Genomic DNA, 20,282 nt, shown 5'->3' on the forward strand with positions numbered 1-20,282 from the left:
TATCTTCTATGTTTCTATGTTTCTATATGGGTAGAGCTTACAAACAAAAAGGGGGCAAGCACTTTGCTGGGCGTGTACTATAGGTCCCCAAACAGTCAGGGGGAGATAGAGGAACAGATATGTAGTCAAATCTCAGAGAACTGTAGAAATAATAGGGTAATAATAGTAGGGGATTTCAACTTCCCCAATATTAACTGGGATAGTCAGAGTGTGAAAGGCTTAGAGGGTGCGGAATTCTTAAAGTGCATCCAGGAGAGCTTTATGAGCCAGCATGTAGAAAGTCCTACAAGAGAGGGGGTGGTACTGGACCTAATTGTAGGGAATGTAGCCGGCCAAATGGTAGAAGTGTCAGTAGGAGAGCATTTTGGTGACAGTGACCATAATTCAGTGAGATTTAAGGTAGTCATGGAAAAGGACAAAGATGGACCGGAAATAACGGTTCTAAATTGGGGGAAGGCCGATTTTAATATGATAAGGCGGGATCTGGCCAAAATGGACTGGGATCAGCTACTTGTAGGAAAATCCACATCAGAGCAATGGGAGTCTTTCAGAAAGGAAATAGAGTACAACGCCAACATGTTCCCGTAAAGGTCAAGGGTGGGACCAACAAGCCCAGGGAACCCTGGATGTCAAGGGATATACAAGAATGGATTAGGAAAAAAAGGGAGGCTTTTGGCAGATACAAAGGACTAAAAACAGTGGAAGCCCTAGAGGAGTATAGAAAGTGCAGAGGGGTACTTAAAGAAATTAGGAGAGTGAAGAGTGGGCATGAAAAAACACTGGCAGGCAAAATAAAGGAAAATCCCAAGGTGTTTTATAAGTATATTAAGGGCAAGAGGATAACCAGGGAAAGAGTAGGGTCCATTAGGGACCAAAGTGGCAATCTGTGTGCAGAGCCAGAAGATGTAGGTGAGGTTTTAAATGAATATTTTGCATCTGTGTTTACTATGGAGAAGGGTGATGTAGGCATAGAAGTCAGGCAGGGAGATTGTGATATACTTGAACAAATTAGTATTGAGAGGGAGGAGGTACTAGCGGTTTTAGCGGGCTTAAAAGTGGATAAATCCCTAGGCCCTGATGGGATGTATCTCAGGCTGCTGTGTGAGGCAAGGGAGGAGATTGCAGGGACTCTGACACACATTTTCAGAACCTCTCTGGCCACAGGGGAGGTGCCAGAGGATTGGGTAACAGCTGACATTGTACCATTATTCAAGAAGGGTAGTAGGGAAAAACCAAGGAATTACAGGCCAGTGAGCCTAACATCAGTGGTAGGGAAATTATTGGAAAAAATTCTGAGGGACAGAATTAGTCTCCACTTGGAGAGGCAGGGATTAATCAGGGATAGTCAGCATGGCTTTGTCAGTGGGAGATCATGTCTGACCAATTTGATTGAATTTTTCGAGGGGGTGACTAGGTGTGTGGATGAGGGTAGTGCAGTTGATGTAGCCTACATGGACTTCAGTAAGGCTTTTGACAAAGTCCCACATGGGAGATTGGTCAAGAAGGTAAGAGCCCATGGGATCCAGGGCAATTTGGCACATTGGATCCAAAATTGGCTTAGTGGCAGGAGGCAGAGGGTGATGATCGAAGGTTGTTTTTGTGACTGGAAGCCTGTGTCCAGTGGTGTACCACAGGGATCGGTGCTGGGTCCTTTGCTGTTTGTAGTGTACATTAATGATTTAGAAATGAATGTAGGAGGTATGATCAGTAAGTTCGCAGATGACACGAAAATTGGTGGAGTGGTAAATAGCGAGAAGGGAAGCCTCAGGCTACAGGATGATATAGATGGTTAGATGGGCAGAACAGTGGCAAATGGAATTTAACCCTGAAAAGTGTGAGGTGATGCATTTTGGGAGGACTAACAAGGCAAGGGAATACACAATGAATGGTAGGATCCTAGGAAGGACAGAGGATCAGAGAGACCTTAGTGTGCATGTACATAGATCCCTGAAGGCAGCAGGACAGGTAGATAAGGTGGTTAAAAAGGCATACGGGATACTTGCCTTCATTAGCAGAGGCATAGAATATAAGAGCAGGGAGGTTATGATGGAGTTGTACAAAACGTTAGTTAGGCCACAGCTGGAATACTGTGTGCAGTTCTGGTCATCACACTATAGGGGAGATGTGATTGCATTGGCGAGGGTGCAGAGGAGATTCACCAGGATGTTACCTGAGCTGGAGTGCTTCAGCTATGAAGAGAGACTGGACAGGCTGGGGTTGTTTTCCTTAGAGCAGAGAAGGCTGAGGGGGGACCTGATTGAGGTGTACAAAATTATGAGGGGCATAGATAGGGTAGATAGAAAGGAACTTTTTCCCTTAGTAGAGGGATCAATATCCAGGGGGCATAGTTTCAAGGTAAGGGGCAGGAGGTTTAGAGGGGATTTGAGGAAAAACTTTTTCACCCAGAGGGTGGTTGGAATCTGGAACTCACTGCCTGAAAGGGTGGTAGAGGCAGGAACCCTCACAACATTCAAGAAGCATTTAGATGAGCACTTGAGACGCCATAGTAAAAAGGCTATGGACCAAGTGCTGGAAAATGGGATTAGAATAGACAGGGCTTGATGGCTGGCGCAGATACGATGGGCCGAAGGACCTCTTTCTGTGCTATATAACTCTATGACTCTATGCTGCCCTTGTCCTTCTAGGTGGTAGTGGCCGTGGGTTTGGGAGGTGCTGCCGAAAAAGCCTTGGCGAGTTGCTGCAGTACATCTTGTAGATGGTACACAGCGCAGCCACAGTACGCCGGTGGTGAAGGGAGTGAATGTTTAAGGTGGTGGATGGGGTGCCAGTCAAGCAGGCTGCTTTGTCTTGGATGGTGTCGAGTTTCTTGAGTGTTGTTGGAGCTGCATTCATCCAGGCAAGTGGAGAGTATTCCATCACACTCCTGACTTGTACCTTGTAGATGTTGGAAAGACTTTGGGAGTCAGGAGGGGTGACATTCACTGCAAAATACCCAGCCTCTGACCTGCTCTTGTTGCCACAGTATTTATGTGGCTGGTCCAGTTAAGTTTCTTGTCAATGGTGATCCCCAGGATATTGGTGGTGGGGGATTCGGCGATGCTAATGCTGTTGAATATCAAGGGGCGGTGGTTAGATGCTTGCTTGTTGGAGATAATCATTGCCTGGCACTTGTGTGGTGCGAATGTTACCTGCCACTTATCAGCCCAAGCCTGAATGTCGTCCAGGTCTTGCTGCATGCGGCCATGGACTGCTTCATTATCTGAGGAGTTGCGAATGGCACTGAACACTGTGCAGTCATCAGCGAACATCCCCACTTCTGACCTTATGCTGGAGGGAAGGTCATTGATGAAGCAGCTGAAGATGGTTGGGCCTAGGACACTGCCCTGAGGAACTCCTGCAGCGATGTCCTGGGGCTGTGATGATTGACCTCCAACCACCACAACCATCTTCCTTTGTGCTAGACATGACTCCAGCCAGCGGAGAGTTCCACCCCACCACCACCCACCCCCCCGATTCCCATTGACTTCAGTTTTACTAGGGCTCCTTGATGCCACACTTGGTCAAATGCTGCTTTGATGTCAAGGGCAGTCACTCTCACCTCACCTCTGGAATTCAGCTCTTTTGTCGATGTTTGGACTAAGGCTGTAATGAGGTTGGGAGCCGAGTGGTCTTGGCGGAACCCAAACTGGGCATCAGTGAGCAGGTTATTGGTGAGTAAGTGGTGCTTGATAGCACTGTCGACGACACCTTCCATCGCTTTGCTGATGATTGAGAGTAGACTGATGGGGCGGTAATTGGCCGGATTGGATTTGTCCTGCTTTTTGTGGACAGGACATATCTGGGCAGTTTTCCACATTGTTGGATAGATGCCAGTGTTGTAGCTGTACTGGAACAGCTTGGCTAGAGGCGCGGCTAGTTCTGGAGCACAAGTCTTCAGCACAATAGCCGCGATGTTGTCCTGACAACATCCAATGCCAGTAACAAAATCGGATTTTTCTTCTAAAATGCCGACAAGTTGATACATAAGTTGAAAAGTTGAATGTCAACTTTAAAAGCCAAAAGTTGGCCTGTAGACTCCTCACTTCACCCCCACCATTGGTAGCAGAGCCATCAGCCACTTTGGCCCTTCTCTCTGGAACTGCCTCTCTAAACCCTTCTCCCCTCCACTTCTCTCTCACTTTAAAAACCTGTTTTTTGACCATGTCACCCTCCTAACTTCCTCCTCCATGGCCCAGGAGCCATTCCCCATTCTATTTCCATTTGGGATGGGGATTTTTTTTTTACCTTAAAGGTGCTATATAAATGCAAGTTGTTATTGCTGTTGATATGTGTAAGTTCAAAGCTCGTGAGATCTTCACTGAATCTGGAGCTTCCAGTCTCTTTCACTATTGATACCTCTGGGCTCTTGCAAGTTGGGTTTTAATATTCCAGTCTTTAAACAACCGCAGTAAGTGATGGAAAGGAGCGTGAGTTTCTGGATAGAGTGAAATATTATGCTGGCAGAATCGTGAGCTCTTTAATACCAGATGCTCTGGCGTGTGGGTTAGTTTGAGAGTTCTCAGTGCATCTGGCTGATTATACCAATTAACATCAATTAGGCACAGAGTTAGTGACTCTGAAAGGAGTAATTAGAGATGAACTGAAACTCAGACTAACAGAACCATGCAGATTCTCACAAAAGGAACCTTGGGTTTATAACCTCATACAGATACAAAAACAATGTACACTGGTGTGTTCAGCTGAACCCTATTGATAACTTATTTTAACTGACAACTTTTTCATCAGTCTGAATGTAAAATCATGGTTACACTAAGGCAGTGCAGTCTCCCTCATATTTTAGATTTAAAACCTTAGAAACAGAACCTGAGAAAGATTGTACTGTCAAAATGTAGTTACTAGTTTCTACACTCCGAGTGGTTGGCTGAGTGTGCAAATGCATTTCAACCACTTACTATTCCTGAATCGTTAGTGCAAAGCAAAGTTTCTGCATGACCAGTAATGTGGCTGTTCACAGTTATTATTTTCAGATTGCAAGAGTTTACCTTGAACCATCAGAGTACAAAATTCTACAACAGAGTTCTGAATCTCCGGCAGGTCAGATACCAGGCACAGATGAGAGCCTAATGTACGTACATGTGACGAGGAACCACACCTGCCACCAGTGCCTATCAGCACATCATTAGGCTTTGATCACAATTTTCCTCCATTGATTTCAATAGCTGAGAAAACGACAGCAGTACGCCCACAATTTTCTGATGTGCGCAGGCACCAGGCGAGATTCCTCCCTGCTGTCATAATACTCAGAAGGTTACCCCAAGGTGTTTTCTCAGAGGGAGAGGGAAAGAAACTGAAAGTGAAACAGCCTATGCTGCTCTCCTGCAACTCCTAATGGTTTGAGAGGAGGTTTGACAAAAGCCAGGGAATAGCTTGTCTGCCTCTCAGCGTGGGAAAGGGAGGGCCCAAAGCAAAGAGTAGATAACAAAAACTGACCGGGGATGAATAAAAACCTCAGACACACACTTCTGTCCTAAATCAGGATGTCGAATTAGCTTTAACACCTGTTATAAAAGGCAACATCTCCACTAGACACATTGGCCGCAATTTTATGCTTTGAGGCGGCTTGGGAGCGGGTCAGCCCCCAACTACATCCGGCCCACAGATGTAATTTTACATCAATTGGCCTTGCTAAGCCCGTCTTGTGGGCCTGCTGGCCAATTAAGAGGAAGCCGGTGTCAGATGATGCCATTTGATGACATGTCATCTGCTGGTTTTCTTAAAGGGACCACACACAATTTTTTTTGACAGTTGATTTTTCAGTGCTTGACAGCATTGAGGTGCTGCAAACACTGACAATCACTGTTCACACCACTTCTGCATAAACATTACAGCAGACTCACAACACGTCACACTTACCTGGCATCGTGTCCGGACATCGGGAAGCCTGCGGTAGAAGTGTCAAAATTGGAAAAAACCTGTTAACTGCCTGTTAACAAGCAGTTAAGTAGCTATAATCCTCTTCCCGCCGCTATGTGTTGGGTCCCTGCACAAATCAGGGACCTGACACTTGGGAAGATTGATTGGAGGCGGGTTGACAGCGGGTTTCCGACCCACTGTCAATCTTTGCGATTTTGCCGGATGTCCCACCTCCAAACCCGCCCCCTGAGCGCTGGCAAAATTCCAGCCATGAATACTAGCCAGGAGATGAAAAGAAACAGAATTTAGGAATCATTGTAAAACAATGGAACTCAAAAAGAAAAACAATCCCAATTCATTGCATGATAACGTTCTGCTCAGCAGAATAATTGAAAGAGGAAGGCAAGTAAAATCAGATTCATCTAATTGAATGAAAATAAGTATGGCGGAAAATGAAGAGAGAAGAACACCATTTAAAATAATGAGTAAATGGTGATATTGTGAAATGGTGTAGCCATGTGTAGTGCCAAGGAATGATAAGCTACACATTCATACCCACATTTTCCCATGTGGTGACTCTCTGACCTGTGGCCATGCTGTCAGGTGGAGGTGCTAATACTCCCTCGTCATTACCCACGAGGAAGCAACAACAATTGGAGAATGAAATGCCCAGTTCAACAGCGCCATTGGTAAAAGTCAGGATGTAGGTTGCTTGCCCATTCGGTCAAAGAATGGTGTGTGAGGTGAGTTGGGTCCTAAAAAGGGGTTAAAAGCAGTGACTAGTAAAAGAAGCAATGTGCCATACCCTGAAGTAAGAGGCAACGGTCTGTGTTCTCTTGTTAGTGGTTTCTCTGAGATGATGTGCAGACTCTCCACTGTCACCCTACAAAAAGGAAAAAACAGTATTTACTTTACTCAGGTGCAGACAGTTTGATGGTCATCCTATAGGTATGAAGGTTTTGGTAAATCATGTACATAATGGTTACCAGTTTATCTTTAAAAAATCTTTTTGGGCATGACTCATGAAGCTGAAGAAACGAATTCTGGATATAGAACATTCTTCCATATGTTTATAACCATCTCTAGCATCTAACACTCACTGGTAAAGTATAGCATGAGTCAGATACAAAGTATATCTCCCAAGTTATTTGGCTTATCAGAACTGCAGTGTCGGAGGCAATTTTGCTTCATCAGGCAAAGAGACAGGGTCAGAATCAGAACTGGCCTATGTCATTGTGATTGTTTTACCTGTAGTTGTGCAGCCTGCCACTGTTACAAACTTCTATCTTATTGTTTTTTTGCAGGCTATGGTTACGCAGAGATCTGCCAGTCTACTAGTTTCCACTACATATTGGAGGTGACTGATGCATCTCAGTTCAGACACTTACCAAAAGCAGAACAGCAACAGTTATCTACTCAACAGTTCCATGTTGTAGATGACTTTCCAAGGGTATTTGGTGCCATCAAGTGCACATAGGTGTCTGTGTTTACTTCAGTAGGAAAGGAATCTGCTCTATAATTATGCTGATAGGTTGTAATGTTCAAGTGACACATTCATTTCTTATTGTTTCTGAATCCACTCTGACTGGAATATTTGAGGTAGACTGCATAGATGGTTATAGGGAGATAATGGATATGGAATTAAGTCATGGATGATGACTCTACTACATAATGTACAGAATCTTGCAGAGCAAAGGAATAAACAATCTCCTAAACTATGGTTCCATTGTCCAGACAGATGCTCATCAATATTTCGCAGAGAAGCTGTGCAAGTTACTTGTTGTATTCAACTTACTGGACAATACTGCTAAATAGCATGGTATCATGGTGGATCTATCTGACTAAAGACTAACTTAGCTTTGAATCTATATCCCTCATGCCAGGGAAAATTTATCCAGGCACTATACAAACTAAAGTAAAAAATAAAGACTGCAGATATCCTTCCTCTAATGGGAATAACTGCCTAATAAGGCACACGATTTTTTGTTGACCAAATCTCAAAAGCTATATATAAAATTCCAACAAATGGGACCATGAAAGTGACTCCCTTAAAGTTCCACACTTTTCATGCAGACAAGGCTGCCTTTGATTATCTAGATAAAAATATTAGTGCCATATATGTCCCAGAGAATTGACTTTAAGATTCTTGTCTTCATCCTTCAAATCCCTCCACTGTCATGCCCCTCTATACATCTGCAAATTCCTCCAGCCATATCTCTCTGCACAGACTCTGCTCTCCAATTGTTCCTTGCCCCTTCTACTCTACCATCAGCAGCTGCTCCTTCCCATACATTATGCCCCCTTTCCCACCCTCTGCAACTCCCTTCCTCAACATCTCCACCTTGCCACCCGCCTCCCTATTTTCAAAAGCTTCTTTAAGACCCTTCCCATTGACCGTTCTTTTACACCCTCCTGAACCTCTTCCCTCTATCTCTCCTGCTTGGTGTCCTCTTGAGGAAGGTAACATCGCTGAGACATCGCGATCTGTGTAATAAGCACCAAAGAAATGTAAGTTGATGTATATAAAATGATTACAGAAGAAGCATCACACAAGAATATTGTGTGCCATCGTGGTTTTTTTACATATGCGCATGTGATATGCGTTAATGCTTGTAATAATTAGTAGTTTGCACTGGGATAGCTATAGTTACTGTTTATTCTTTCAAGTTGAGTTGCTTGGCATGGCACTTCTTATTCAGCACCAGTGCCAGCAAGGCTGGTGGAGACAGCAGAAACATAAAGGTAAAAATTATGCTGGTGCACGTGAATCCACCAGTGAGAAATAGGCGAGAGGGGTCTGGAATTTGCATGGGAATGAAGTCCCCATTTTATCAGACTCAAGTTATTCCAGTATATCACCCTGCTCAGACAGCAATTTTCTTTGATAAGCAGGCCTTCTGACATCCTGCTAAGGCAGGAACGAGCTGGCCCTCCAAGCAGCAGGTTCCTGTTCTTCCACTGCCTCCCTCAACTTGCTCCTCCTCACTGATGTTCAGTCCTTTACCCAATTCGCCCTACTTAAAGCCACTGTCTGAATCCCCTAGGGTGGATGTACCTGCGCTGGTGCTTGTGACAGGTGGAATGAGTGACGCAGGCTGCTGTGAGGTGATGGCCTCTTGAATGGCTCTAGGTGCTGTCGCTTTTCCTGGTGACATGTCTAGATAAACAGAAGAGGAAGAGAAAGAAATGTTAGCATACTGCATGCATTATGCCCCTTCAATCAGGGCTTATGTACTGTGTAGCATGCTATTGCGCTTGACAGTGAGCGAGGGAGTAGGGTATGAAGGACATAACAAAAGAAGCACAGGACTAGCCCTCAGCTGGGGGAGGCGTCCAGCTTCACCTTGCGCCATTCATTCTATGCACTCACAGCCAATGAGGTCCAGTGGGCCCTCCTCTGTTGCCAGTATACTCTCTCTTGTAAGCTATTTTGTAATGTCGGCCTGTAAACAAAAATGTGTTGTAAGTTTGAACTGTGGCACCCAAGTGGCCACCTTGCTTCCCAGTGTGTTGCAAGGCTTTTTGGTGTAAGAGCCTTTTAAGAAGTGAATGTGACAATAGCGAGAGTAGCAATTTACTCTTTGTGCTGTGCATTTGTATGGCCATGCATGTCAAGCATTGAAAGAGCTGTTAGGTTGTCTGAATGCTTTGTACAGGGCAGCTGTACAGGTGTAACAGGTTGAGAGCAAACAGTTTGTGACATGCACATGCAGCCCATCTATTGTCTTGGCTGCCTTACCTTCACTGCTCCCTTCAAGTCTGACACTTTCTTTCTCATTTGGATGCACACCCTACAGGTACTGGGGACAGGGTTTACCCTTGTGGCAACTTCCTATGGGGAGCCTGCCCCAGAATCACAAACAGGGCAGATTTCCTTGCATGCATGCCATGAGCAGAACCTCTGTTGCTGCTTCACAAAAACCTTGCAGTTCTGTAGCTCTGTCATTCCATTTGGCTCACTTATGCTGCACTGCCAAATTCTTCAGTCACTTTAGCTTGAAAGTTGATAATGTTCTCCTTCCTAGTTCTGCTCCACTTTAGGAGGCTGCTGCATCGGTGCTCCAAAATTCTGGACACATGAGAGTGCAGTCCCAAGCCCCATCCACATCATGGGCAGGCGCTCACCATGAAGATATAATTTGTGGCCAGACCAGAAGTTCAGGCAGAAACGGGTGTTCTTGATTCATTGGGCAGAAGTCCTTCCCCGTTCCGTTTCCAGCAGAAAAATGGAACCATTGGAATTTTTCCATATAGATTTCCAACAAGTGTGGACAAATTTTGGTTATAGATAGGACAATGCCTATGGTTCAGCCTTCAGGATGTTTATACCTTCTATATGTCAGAGTAAGTCCCCCTGCCTTCTCTTCTCAGATCCATTTTTGAGTGGTTTGATTTAATATCAGTTCAGTAAAAACACTGAGAGTGGGGCCTATAACTGGTGATCAAGGTAAATCAGGACATGATTTAGAAGTAGGGGGTCACAGTCTTAGAATAAGGGGTCGGCCATTTAGGACTGAGATGAGGAGAAATTTCTTCACTAACAGGGTTGTGAATCTTTGGAATTCTCTACCCCAGAGGGCTGTGGAGGCTCAGCCATTGAGTATATTCAAGACAGAGATCGATAGATTTTTGTATACTAAGGGAACCATGGGATATGGGGATAGTGTGGAAATGTGGAGTTGAGGTAGAAGATCAGCCATGATCTTATTGAATAGTGGATCAGGCTTGAAGGGCTGAATGGCCTACTCCTGCTCCTATTTATGTTCTTATGATAAGCAATACATTGAATTGGAGCCTGAGCAGTAATTTGGATACAAATGTATTTATTACCCAAATACCTTTGACAGCTGCACAACTCTAACTACTATATATTAAAAATCTTACATCTGCTCGTACTTCCTATCAAATTTTTCCATCATAAAATCCTGTCCATATTTATAATGGTATCTGCTGATGTGACCTTCGGTAATTAAACCCTGCCCCAGTGAAGGTGCTGTAGTGCTACCACTGGCGAGAGAGAGTAATTACAGCATGACAAGTTAACGTAGGCAGTTTCCATTATAAATATGGAAATAGGAATATAGACATAAGGACAGAGCATGTGACTTTAAAATGGTAACCGAATTACATCTGCACACCCAGGTCCCGTTATCACCCACCCTGCACAGTACTCGAACTGTGACCTAACTGATGTTTTCTAAAAAAATTATCATTATCTTTAATCTTCCACTTTATGCCTCTACTTATAAGACCCAAAATACCATCAGCCTTTTTTATGGATTTATCTAGTTGCGTTCATTTCCAGCAAAAAATCAGGAGAGCTGTTTAACAGGCGACCGAGCTGATAACACACATTTTATATTATCGCTCAAAGTCAAAATCACAGAAATCACAGAAACCCCACAATGCAGATAGAGGCCATTTCGGCCCATCGAGCCTGCACCGACACATATCCCACCCGATCACCGTAACCCCTACACCAACACATATCCCACCCTATCCCTGTAACCCCACGAATTTAATCCCCCTAACACTAAGGGTCAATTTATCATAGCCAATCAACCTAACCCGCACATCTTTGGACTGTGGGAGGAAACCGGAGCACCCGGAGAAAACCCACGCAAACACGGGGAGAATGTGCAAACTCCACACAGACAGTCGCCCGAGGCCGGATTCGAACCCGGGTCCCTGGCGCTGTGAGGCAACAGTGCTAACCACTATGCCACTGTGCTGCCATACGGGGCAGGTGAATGGTCTCTCCCCAGTGTGACTGCGATGATGAATTTCCATCTGGGACGGGTAACTGAATCCCTTCCCATGTCATCCTGTGCTAACCAATTATTTGTATGACTGCACCTTATGGGCGTATCTCATTTCCAGCGGAATCTAGGGCAGAACGTAAACGGGGCATAAAATTGGCGTTTCCTCTCCAAGTCCCAAATTTCAACCCCTCCTCCCAGATAGATCTTAGAAGGTTTACACCCTACCAAACCTTCAGAATTTTGGGCCTAAGCCTCGAGGAAGGCAGGCAGGTATTTAAGAAATATCAATTGTATATGTTATGGCTTTTCAGGACTCACTATGCAGAGCTAGCTTGATTTAAAGTTGGTCTGGGAATTATTTCATTGCTACTCCGTTACACGAAACATTATTTTCCAGACTAACTTTAGTGATCATACTTGATGACAAACAAATTTGTTTCTCAGGAGCAAAAAATTCTCCTCATCTCACCTCTGGTTCTTTTGCCAATTATCTTAAATCTGTGTCTTCTGGTTACCGACCCTTCTGCCACTGGAAACAATTTCTCCTTATTTACTCTATCAAAAACCTTCCTGATTTTGAACACCTTCACTAAATTTCCCCTTAACTTTCTCTCCTCGAAGGAGAACAACCCCAGCTCCTCCAGTCTCTCCACGTAACTGAAGTCCCACATTCCTGGTACCATTCTAGCAAATCCCTCTGCACCAGCTCTGAGGCCTTAACATTCATCCTAAAGTGTGGTGCCCAGAATTGGACACAATATTCCAGCTGGGGCTTAACCAGTGATTTATAAAGGTTCAGCATAACCCACCACGGCAGCTGGGGAATTTAAATTCAATTAATTAAATAAATCTGGAATTAAAACGCTAGTCTCAGTAATGGTGACCATGTAACTTCCGGATTGTCATAGAAACATAGAAGATAGGAGCAGGAGTAGGCCATTCGGCCCCTTGAGCCTGCTCCGCCATTTAATGAGATCATGGCTGATCATCCAAATTCAGTACCCTGTCCCTGCCTTCTCCCCATATACCTTGATCCCTTTAGCCTTAAGAAATATATCTAACTCCTTCTTGAATATATTTAATGAATTGGCCTCAACTGCCTTCTGTGGTAGAGAATTCCACAGGTTCACCACTCTCTGGGTGAAGAAATTCCTCCTCATCTCTGTCCTAAATGGCTTACCCCTTATCCTTAGACTGTGACCCCTGGTTCTGGACTCACCCACCATCGGGAACATCCTTCCTGCATCTAGTCTGTCTAGTCCTGTTAGAATTTTATAAGTTTCAATGAGATCCCCTCTCATTCTTCTAAACTCCAGCGAATATAAGCCCAATCGACCTAATCTCTCCTCATACGTCATTTCTGCCATCCCAGGTATCAGTCTGGTGAATCTTCGTTGCACTCCCTCCATGGCAAGAACATCCTTCCTCAGATAAGGCGACCAAAACTGCACACAATACTCAAGGTGTGGTCTCACCAAGGCCCTGTACAACTGCAGCAAGACATCCTTGCTCCTGTACTCAAATCCTCTCGCTATGAAGGCCAACATACCATTTGCCTTCTTAACCGCCTGCTGCACCTGCATGCTTACATTCAGCGACTGTTGCACAAGGACACCCATGTCTCGTACTTCCCCTTCTCCCAATCTATTGTCGTTCAGATAATAATCTGCCTTCCTGTTTTTGTCACCAAAGTGGATAACCTCGTATTTATCCACATTATACTGCATCTGCCATGCATCTGCCCAATCACCCAACCTGTCCAAATCATACTGGAGTTTCTCTGCATCCTCCTCACAGCACACACGCCCACCCAGCTTTCTGTTGTCTGCAAACATGGAGATATTACATCTAGTTCCCTCGTCTAGATCATTAATATATATTGTGAATAGCTGGGGTCCTAGCACCGATCTCTGCGGTACCCCACTAGTCACTGCCTGCCACTCGGAAAAAGACCCGTTTATTCCAACTCTTTGCTTTCTGTCTGCCAACCAGTTCTCTGTCCAAGTCAGTACCTTGCCCCCAATCCCATGTGCCTTAACTTTACATGCCAATCTCTTATGCGAGACCTTATCGAAAGCCTTCTGAAAGTCCAAATACACCACATCCACTGGTCCTTCCTTATCTATTTTACCAGTTACATCCTCAAAAAATTCCAGTAGATTAGTCAAGCATGATTTACCTTTTGTAAATCCATGTTGACTTTGTCCGATCCGGTCACTGTTTTCCAAGTGCTCTGCTATTACATCTTTTATAATGGACTCTAGCATTTTCCCCACTACCGATGTCAGGCTTACTGGTCTGTAATTCCCCGTTTTCTCTCTACCACCTTTTTTAAATAGTGGGGTTACATTAGCTACCCTCCAATGCATGGGAACTGTGCCAGAGTCTATAGAATTTTGGAAGATGACCAGCAATGCATCTACTATTTCTAGGGCCACTTCCTTAAGTACCCTAGGATGTAGATTATCAGGCCCTGGGGATTTATCGGCCTTCAATCCCGTCAATTTCCCTAACACCATTTCCCTACAAATCCTGATTCCATTCAGTTCCTCCCTTTCATTAGACCCTATGTTCCCCGACATCTCTGGGAGGTTATTTGTGTCCTCCTTTGTGAAGCCAGAACCAAAGTATGCATTTAATTTGTCTGCCATTTCTTTGTTCCCCATTATAAATTCCCCTGATTCTGACTGCAAGGGTCCTACGCTTGACTTCACCAATCTTTTTCTCTTCACATATCTATAGAAGCTTTTACAGTCAGTTTTTATGTTCCCTGAAAGTTTACTCTCATACTCTATTTTCCCCCTCTTAATGAATCCTTTTGTCCTCCTTTGCTGAATCCTAAACTGCTCCCAATCCTTAAGTTTGCTGCTTTTTCTGGTCAATTTATATGTCCTGTCCTTGGATCTTATGCTATCCCTAATTGTTAGCCACGGTTGCGCCTCCTTTCTTGTTTTATTTTTATGCCAGACAGGGTTGAACAAATTCTGTAGTTCATCCATGCGGTCTTTATGAGAGGGAGGATCATAAAAACCCATCTGGTTCACTCATGTCCTTTAGGGAAGGAAATCTACCGCCCTTACCCGGTCTGGCCTATATGTGGGACTCTAGATCCACAGCAATTTGGTTGACTCTTAACAGCCCTCTGCCTAGCAAGCCACTCAGTTAAGGGCAATTAGGGATGGGCAATAAATGCTGACCTTGGCAGCGGCACCCACATCCTACGAATGTATTTAAAAACAACATAACTTCCTTCCTTTTGTACTCTACACCTCTGTTTGTAAATCCAAGGATCCCATGTGCTTTTTTACAGCCTTCTCAACTTTTCCTGCCAGCTTCAAAGATTTGTGTACGTACACCCCCCTAGGTCTTTCTGTTCCTGCACCCCCCTTTAAAATTGTCCCCTTTATTAATATGAGAATGTTTGGCTTCATAGAATCATAGAATGGTTACAGCACGGAAGAAGGCCCGTCAAACCCGTGCTGGCTTTCTGCAAGAGCACGTCAGCTAGTCTCCTACCCCTGCCCTTTCCCCATAGCCCTGCAAATGTTTTTCTTCCAACTCCCTTTTGAAAGCCGTGATTGAGTCTGCCTCTACCACCCTTTCAGGCAGTGAATTCCAGATCCTAACCACTCGCTGAGTATTAAAGTTATTTCTTATGTCGCCTTTGGTTCTTTTGCCAATCACCTGAAATCTGTGTCCTCTGGTTCTCGACCCCTCTGCCAATGGGAACAGTTTCCTCTATCTACTCTGTCCAGACTCCTCATGATTTTGAACACCTCTATCAAATCTCAAATCAAGGAGAACAACCCCAGCTTCTCCAGTCTATCCACGTAACTGAAGTCCCTCATCCCTGGAATCATTCTCGTAAATCTTTTCTGCACCCTTTCTAAGGCCTTCGCATCCTTCTTAAAGTGCGATGCCCAGAATTGGACACAGTACTCCAGTTGAGGCTGAACCAGTGTTTTACAAATGTTCATCATAATTTCCACGCTTTTGTACTCTGTGGGCTGGATTTTCATTCAGGTGCAGGTTGGTGTCGTATAATCCGCATTTCGTGTTATCCACACGAATCTAAATGGATGTGGGAGATTGATGCAATTTAACTTAATTGTCCAATTGATTTCCAACGTGCGGGAACCCTTGGCAAATGAGTTTCTCCTGACTGAAAGTTGCCTCCGATGATGTCATCTTTGCTGCTGCATTTAAGGTCTACAGCAAGCCTTGCTTCTTTTGCAGACTGCCAAGCTTTTTGACTGTGGAGTGAGAGGTACCTGGAGACACCATGAGCAGCGGGAGACCCAGGTCAGCTCCTCGTTTTGACGAGGTGGCCTTGCAGGCATTAGTAGATGGGGTTGCAGCCAACAGGGAGGTGCTCTTCCCTTCTACAGGGAGGAAGAGGCCTCCCAAGCAGACCTCTTGGGAGTGGATGCAGGTGGCTGAGGAGGTCAACTCCTTGGGAGTCACCCGCAGAACTTGGATTCAGTGCTGCAAGATATTTCATGACCTTCTCCGCACTGGAAAAGAGAGTATGATTTTCCCATCACCCTCAATCTGATCCCCATTGCCTTTCCTCACCAGCACTCAGCTTCAGCAATCTCTTCCTCCACATCCCACTTGACACTGACATCCATGCACCCTTACCCATTCCCTTTCTCTCTATGGTCACATTCACATAACTATTCGACTATGCAGCCCTCACACTCCCTATCACTCTGATGTTTTGCAAACAACTGACAACACACAGGGAGGACCCTTGGTCTTGCCACCTCACTCCATCTTTGTCTCCTTCTAAGTATCGATGCTATGGAATCTCTACACTCACTCCTTCATTCTCACTTTGTTGCAGCATTGCGCAGATGTCACTCACTACCTCTCGCAAAAGTCACGCCTCCACAGCCAAATAAAAATCCTGGCCTGTACCTCTATTCATGAAGCCCAGGATCCCGTAAGCTTTTTTAACCGCTTTCTCAACCTGCTCTGCCACCTTCAACAATTTGTGCACACATACCCCCAGGTCTTTTTCTTCATGCTCCCCCTGTAGAATTGCACCCTTGAGTTTATATTTCCTCTCCCCATTCTTTCTACCAAAATGTATTAAATTTCATCTGCCAAGTTTCCACCCATTCCACCAGCCTATCTATGTCCTCTTGAAGTCTATCACTATCCTCCTCACTGTTCACTATACTTCCAAGTTCTGTGTCATCTGCAAATTTTGAAATTGTGCCCTGTACACCCACATCCAAGTCATTAACATATATCAAGAAAAACAGTGTTCCTGGTACCGACCCCTGGGGAACACCACTGTATACCTTCCTCCAGTCCGAAAAACAACCGTTCACCACTACTCTCTGTTTCCTGTCACTTAGCCAATTTTGTATCCATGCTGCCACTGTCCCTTTTATTCCATGGGCTTCAACTTTGCTGGCAAGCTTATTATGTGGCACTTTGTCGAACACCTTTTGGAAATCCATTTACACCCACGTCAACTGCATTGCCCTCTTCAACCCTCTCTGTTACCTCTTCAAAAAACTCAATCAAGTTGATTAAAGACGATTTGCCTTTAACAAATCCGTGCTAGCTTTCCTTAATTAATCCACGCTTGTCCAAGTGACTGTAAATTTTGTCCCTGATTATTGTTTCTAAAAGCTTCCCCACTACTGAGGTTAAACTGACCAGCCTATAGTTGCTGGGTTTATCTTTACACCCTTTTTTGAACAAAGGTGTAACATTTGCAATTCTCCAGTCCTCTGTGGCACCACCCCCGATTCTAAGGAGTATTGGAAGATTTTGGCCAGTACCTCCGCGATTTCTTCCTTCACTCCCCTCAGCATCATTGGATGCATCCCATCCAGTCCTGGTGACTTATCTACTTTAAGTACAGCCAGCCTTTCTAGTACCTTGTCTTTATCAATTCTTATCACATCCAGTATCTCTTCTACCTCCTCCTTCACTATGTCTATGGCAGCATCCTCTTCCTTGGTGAAGACAGATGAAGACTCATTTAGTATCTCAGCCATACCCTCTGCCTCCATGTGTAGGTCTCCTTTTTGGTCCCTAATCGGCCCCACCCCTCCTCTTACTACCTGTTTTTTATTTATATGCCTATAGAAGACTTTTGGATTACCTTTTATGTTAGCAGCCATTCTATTCTCATACCTTCTCTTTGCCCCTCTTATTTTCTTTTTCACTTCTCCTCTGAACTTTCTCTATTTAGCCTGATTCTCAGATGTATTCTCGACCTGACATCTGTCATACGCGCTATTTTTCTGCTTCATTTTACCCTCTATCTCTTTCGCCATCCAGGGAGCTCTGACTTTGGTTGCCCTACTTTTCCCCCTAGTGGGAATGTACCTCAAATGTACCTGAACTATATCTTCTTTAAAGGCAGCCCATTGTTCCACTACAGTTTTGCCTGCCAATCTTTGAGTCCAATTTACCCAGGCCAGATCCGTTCTCATCCCACTGAAAGTTTTTTTCCTCCAATTAAGTATTTTTACTCTAGATTGCTCTCTGTCCTTTTCCATAGCTAATCTAAATCTTATGATACTATGATCACTGTTCCCTAAATGTTCACCTACTGACACTTTCTCCACTTGAACTACTTCATTCCCCAGAACCAGATCCAGCAATCCCTCCTTCCTCATTGGGCTGGAAACATGCTGATCCAGAAAATTCTCCTGAACACACTTCAGAAATTCTTCCCCCTCCCTGTCCTTTACACTATTTATATCTGAGTCTATATTAGGATAGTTGAAGTCCCCCATTATCACTACTTTATAGTTCTTGCATCTCTCTGTAATTTCCCTGCAAATTTGCTCCTCCATATTTTCCCCACTAGTGGTGGCCTATAGAATGCATCTAGTAGTGCAATGGCACCTCTATTATTCCTTAACTCTAGCCATATAGATTCTGTCCTTGACCCCTCCAGGACATCCTCTCTCTCCAGCACGGTTACATTCTCCTTAACCAATACTGCCACACCACCTCGTATCTTTCCTTCCCTATCTTTCCTGAACACCCTATATCCAGGAATATTTAATACCCAATCCTGCCCTTTTAATACCCAATTCCACTTACTTTGTAAAGCTATAAAACTGTTCTGTCTAAGTTAAGATGCACAAACTATGCTAACATGTATCTGTTTGAAATTAGAAAGTGAAATAAGTAAATGATTTAGAAAGATTGAAAAAGTAGTTTACCTCACAAAGGCAATAATAGCTGTGAAATACAGTGTCATCCACCTACAAGAGAAGAAAATAAGAAATGATGAAGATAGGCGCAGGAAATTTCCATGTCCTTCTGATCTGCTGCTGTGACTTCAGCATCACCCCAGGAGAAATAATGTAAACAAGCTGAAAATGGCGGGAGATCAGGAATACCCCATGGAAATTCTCCTTCAGGGTATTTACTTGTACAGGAAACTACAGTGTTTCTCCGTTTTAAACTCACATTGATTATTTCTTACACACAGAGGCCAGAATTTTCCGGGGGGTCAGCGGGCGGGATCGGTGGCAGGTCAGGTGGGAAATTTGATTTTTTTTGACAACAGGTCGGGACCCCGCTTTCAACCTGTAAGAATTCGCAATGATTTACAGTTCTGAAGATTCATGTTTTTGATTAAAGGATCCCTGGGCAATGTGCTTTTTAAATTTCCAGGGATAAAATGGCTGTCACACCACATGGCCGAATGACAAAAGAGGTTTGGAATGCAGCTTTCTGTGTCTGGAAGTAAGGTTCAATGAAGACAAAGGACATTGCTTTGTTTATAAAGCAATTGAATGCTATTAGCATTTGTTTGTATATCGAAGGACATCTAAGCTGCAGAAGAGACTTTTTGTATCTTAAATGGGAAGCGTTAACATTTGAAAGGATTTTAAATCACCCAGTACTGGACAATAGAGCAGATGTATCTCCCTTTTGTTTCAGCAAAGGGAGCTCTGAAAATCACATTAACTCAATCTAACCACTTTGAGTTAGCCTATCACAGCTTTGGGGTTAATTTTGCACACAGCCCTTGTAAGGCAGGATGTGAGGGGCTCACCGGGTATAAAAAAAGGGCTGAGCAGCCAGCTCGCTCTCTTGACTCTTGACTCTTGGCTCTTGACTTCCTGGGACATAGGTGAGCTCTCTCTCTCTCTCTCTCTCTCTTCGCTGGACCATGTGAGCAGAGATTTTCTGACTCCACACAAGGCAACCTAGCAGGAGTTAAGGGGGATGGTGATTTAAGGGAATTGCTAAGATTGTTTAAATAACATTGTAGCCATTGTACCCCTCGTTTTCACCGTCTGCAACCCCCCTGCTGTATAGTTTTACAATTTTACTGTGTTCGTGTGGGATAGTTTGATATTGTGATTGTAGTTTCTTTTAGTTAATAAAGCTTGATTTTTTTTCTCTCATCCAAACCACGTGTTCCGTTTTAATATCATTAATTATAAGCTCCTCCACTCAGAACAAAAGGAGGGGTGGCGATTCGAAACCGCTGTTTGTAAATTGGTTTAGAGTGCAGCAGCAAAAAGACTGCTGGCCAGGTAGATTACCTTAAACCAGTTTAAAAGAAACCCCCGAAATCCTTACAATGGCGAGCCAGCCAGGAGTGGAGGCAGTTTTGATATGATAAGTGGTCTGGATCTAGAGAAAGCATCAGTT

At 44.2% G+C, this 20,282-nt stretch overlaps 1 protein-coding gene across 4 annotated transcripts in view; it reads right to left on the bottom strand.

Annotated features, from left to right (window-relative positions):
* The window catches only part of myo3a (myosin IIIA), a 722,675-nt gene that overhangs the window by 198,865 nt on the left and 503,528 nt on the right, over positions 1-20,282 (bottom strand). For 3 of the 4 annotated variants that reach the window (XM_085987739.1, XM_085987738.1, XM_085987741.1), the window contains 3 exons: positions 18,836-18,877; positions 8,930-9,031; positions 6,680-6,757 (listed from right to left, as the gene is read on the bottom strand). In XM_085987739.1, the coding sequence (XP_085843865.1) occupies positions 6,680-6,757; positions 8,930-9,031; positions 18,836-18,877 (222 nt within the window). The remainder of the gene's footprint in view (positions 1-6,679; positions 6,758-8,929; positions 9,032-18,835; positions 18,878-20,282) is intronic. The other variant, XM_085987740.1, reaches the window with a different exon arrangement.

The sequence above is a fragment of the Somniosus microcephalus genome, chromosome 5, assembly GCF_052327205.1.
Source record: "Somniosus microcephalus isolate GS21.2 chromosome 5, FLI_Smic_1.0, whole genome shotgun sequence".
Taxonomy (NCBI): Eukaryota; Metazoa; Chordata; class Chondrichthyes; order Squaliformes; family Somniosidae; genus Somniosus; species Somniosus microcephalus.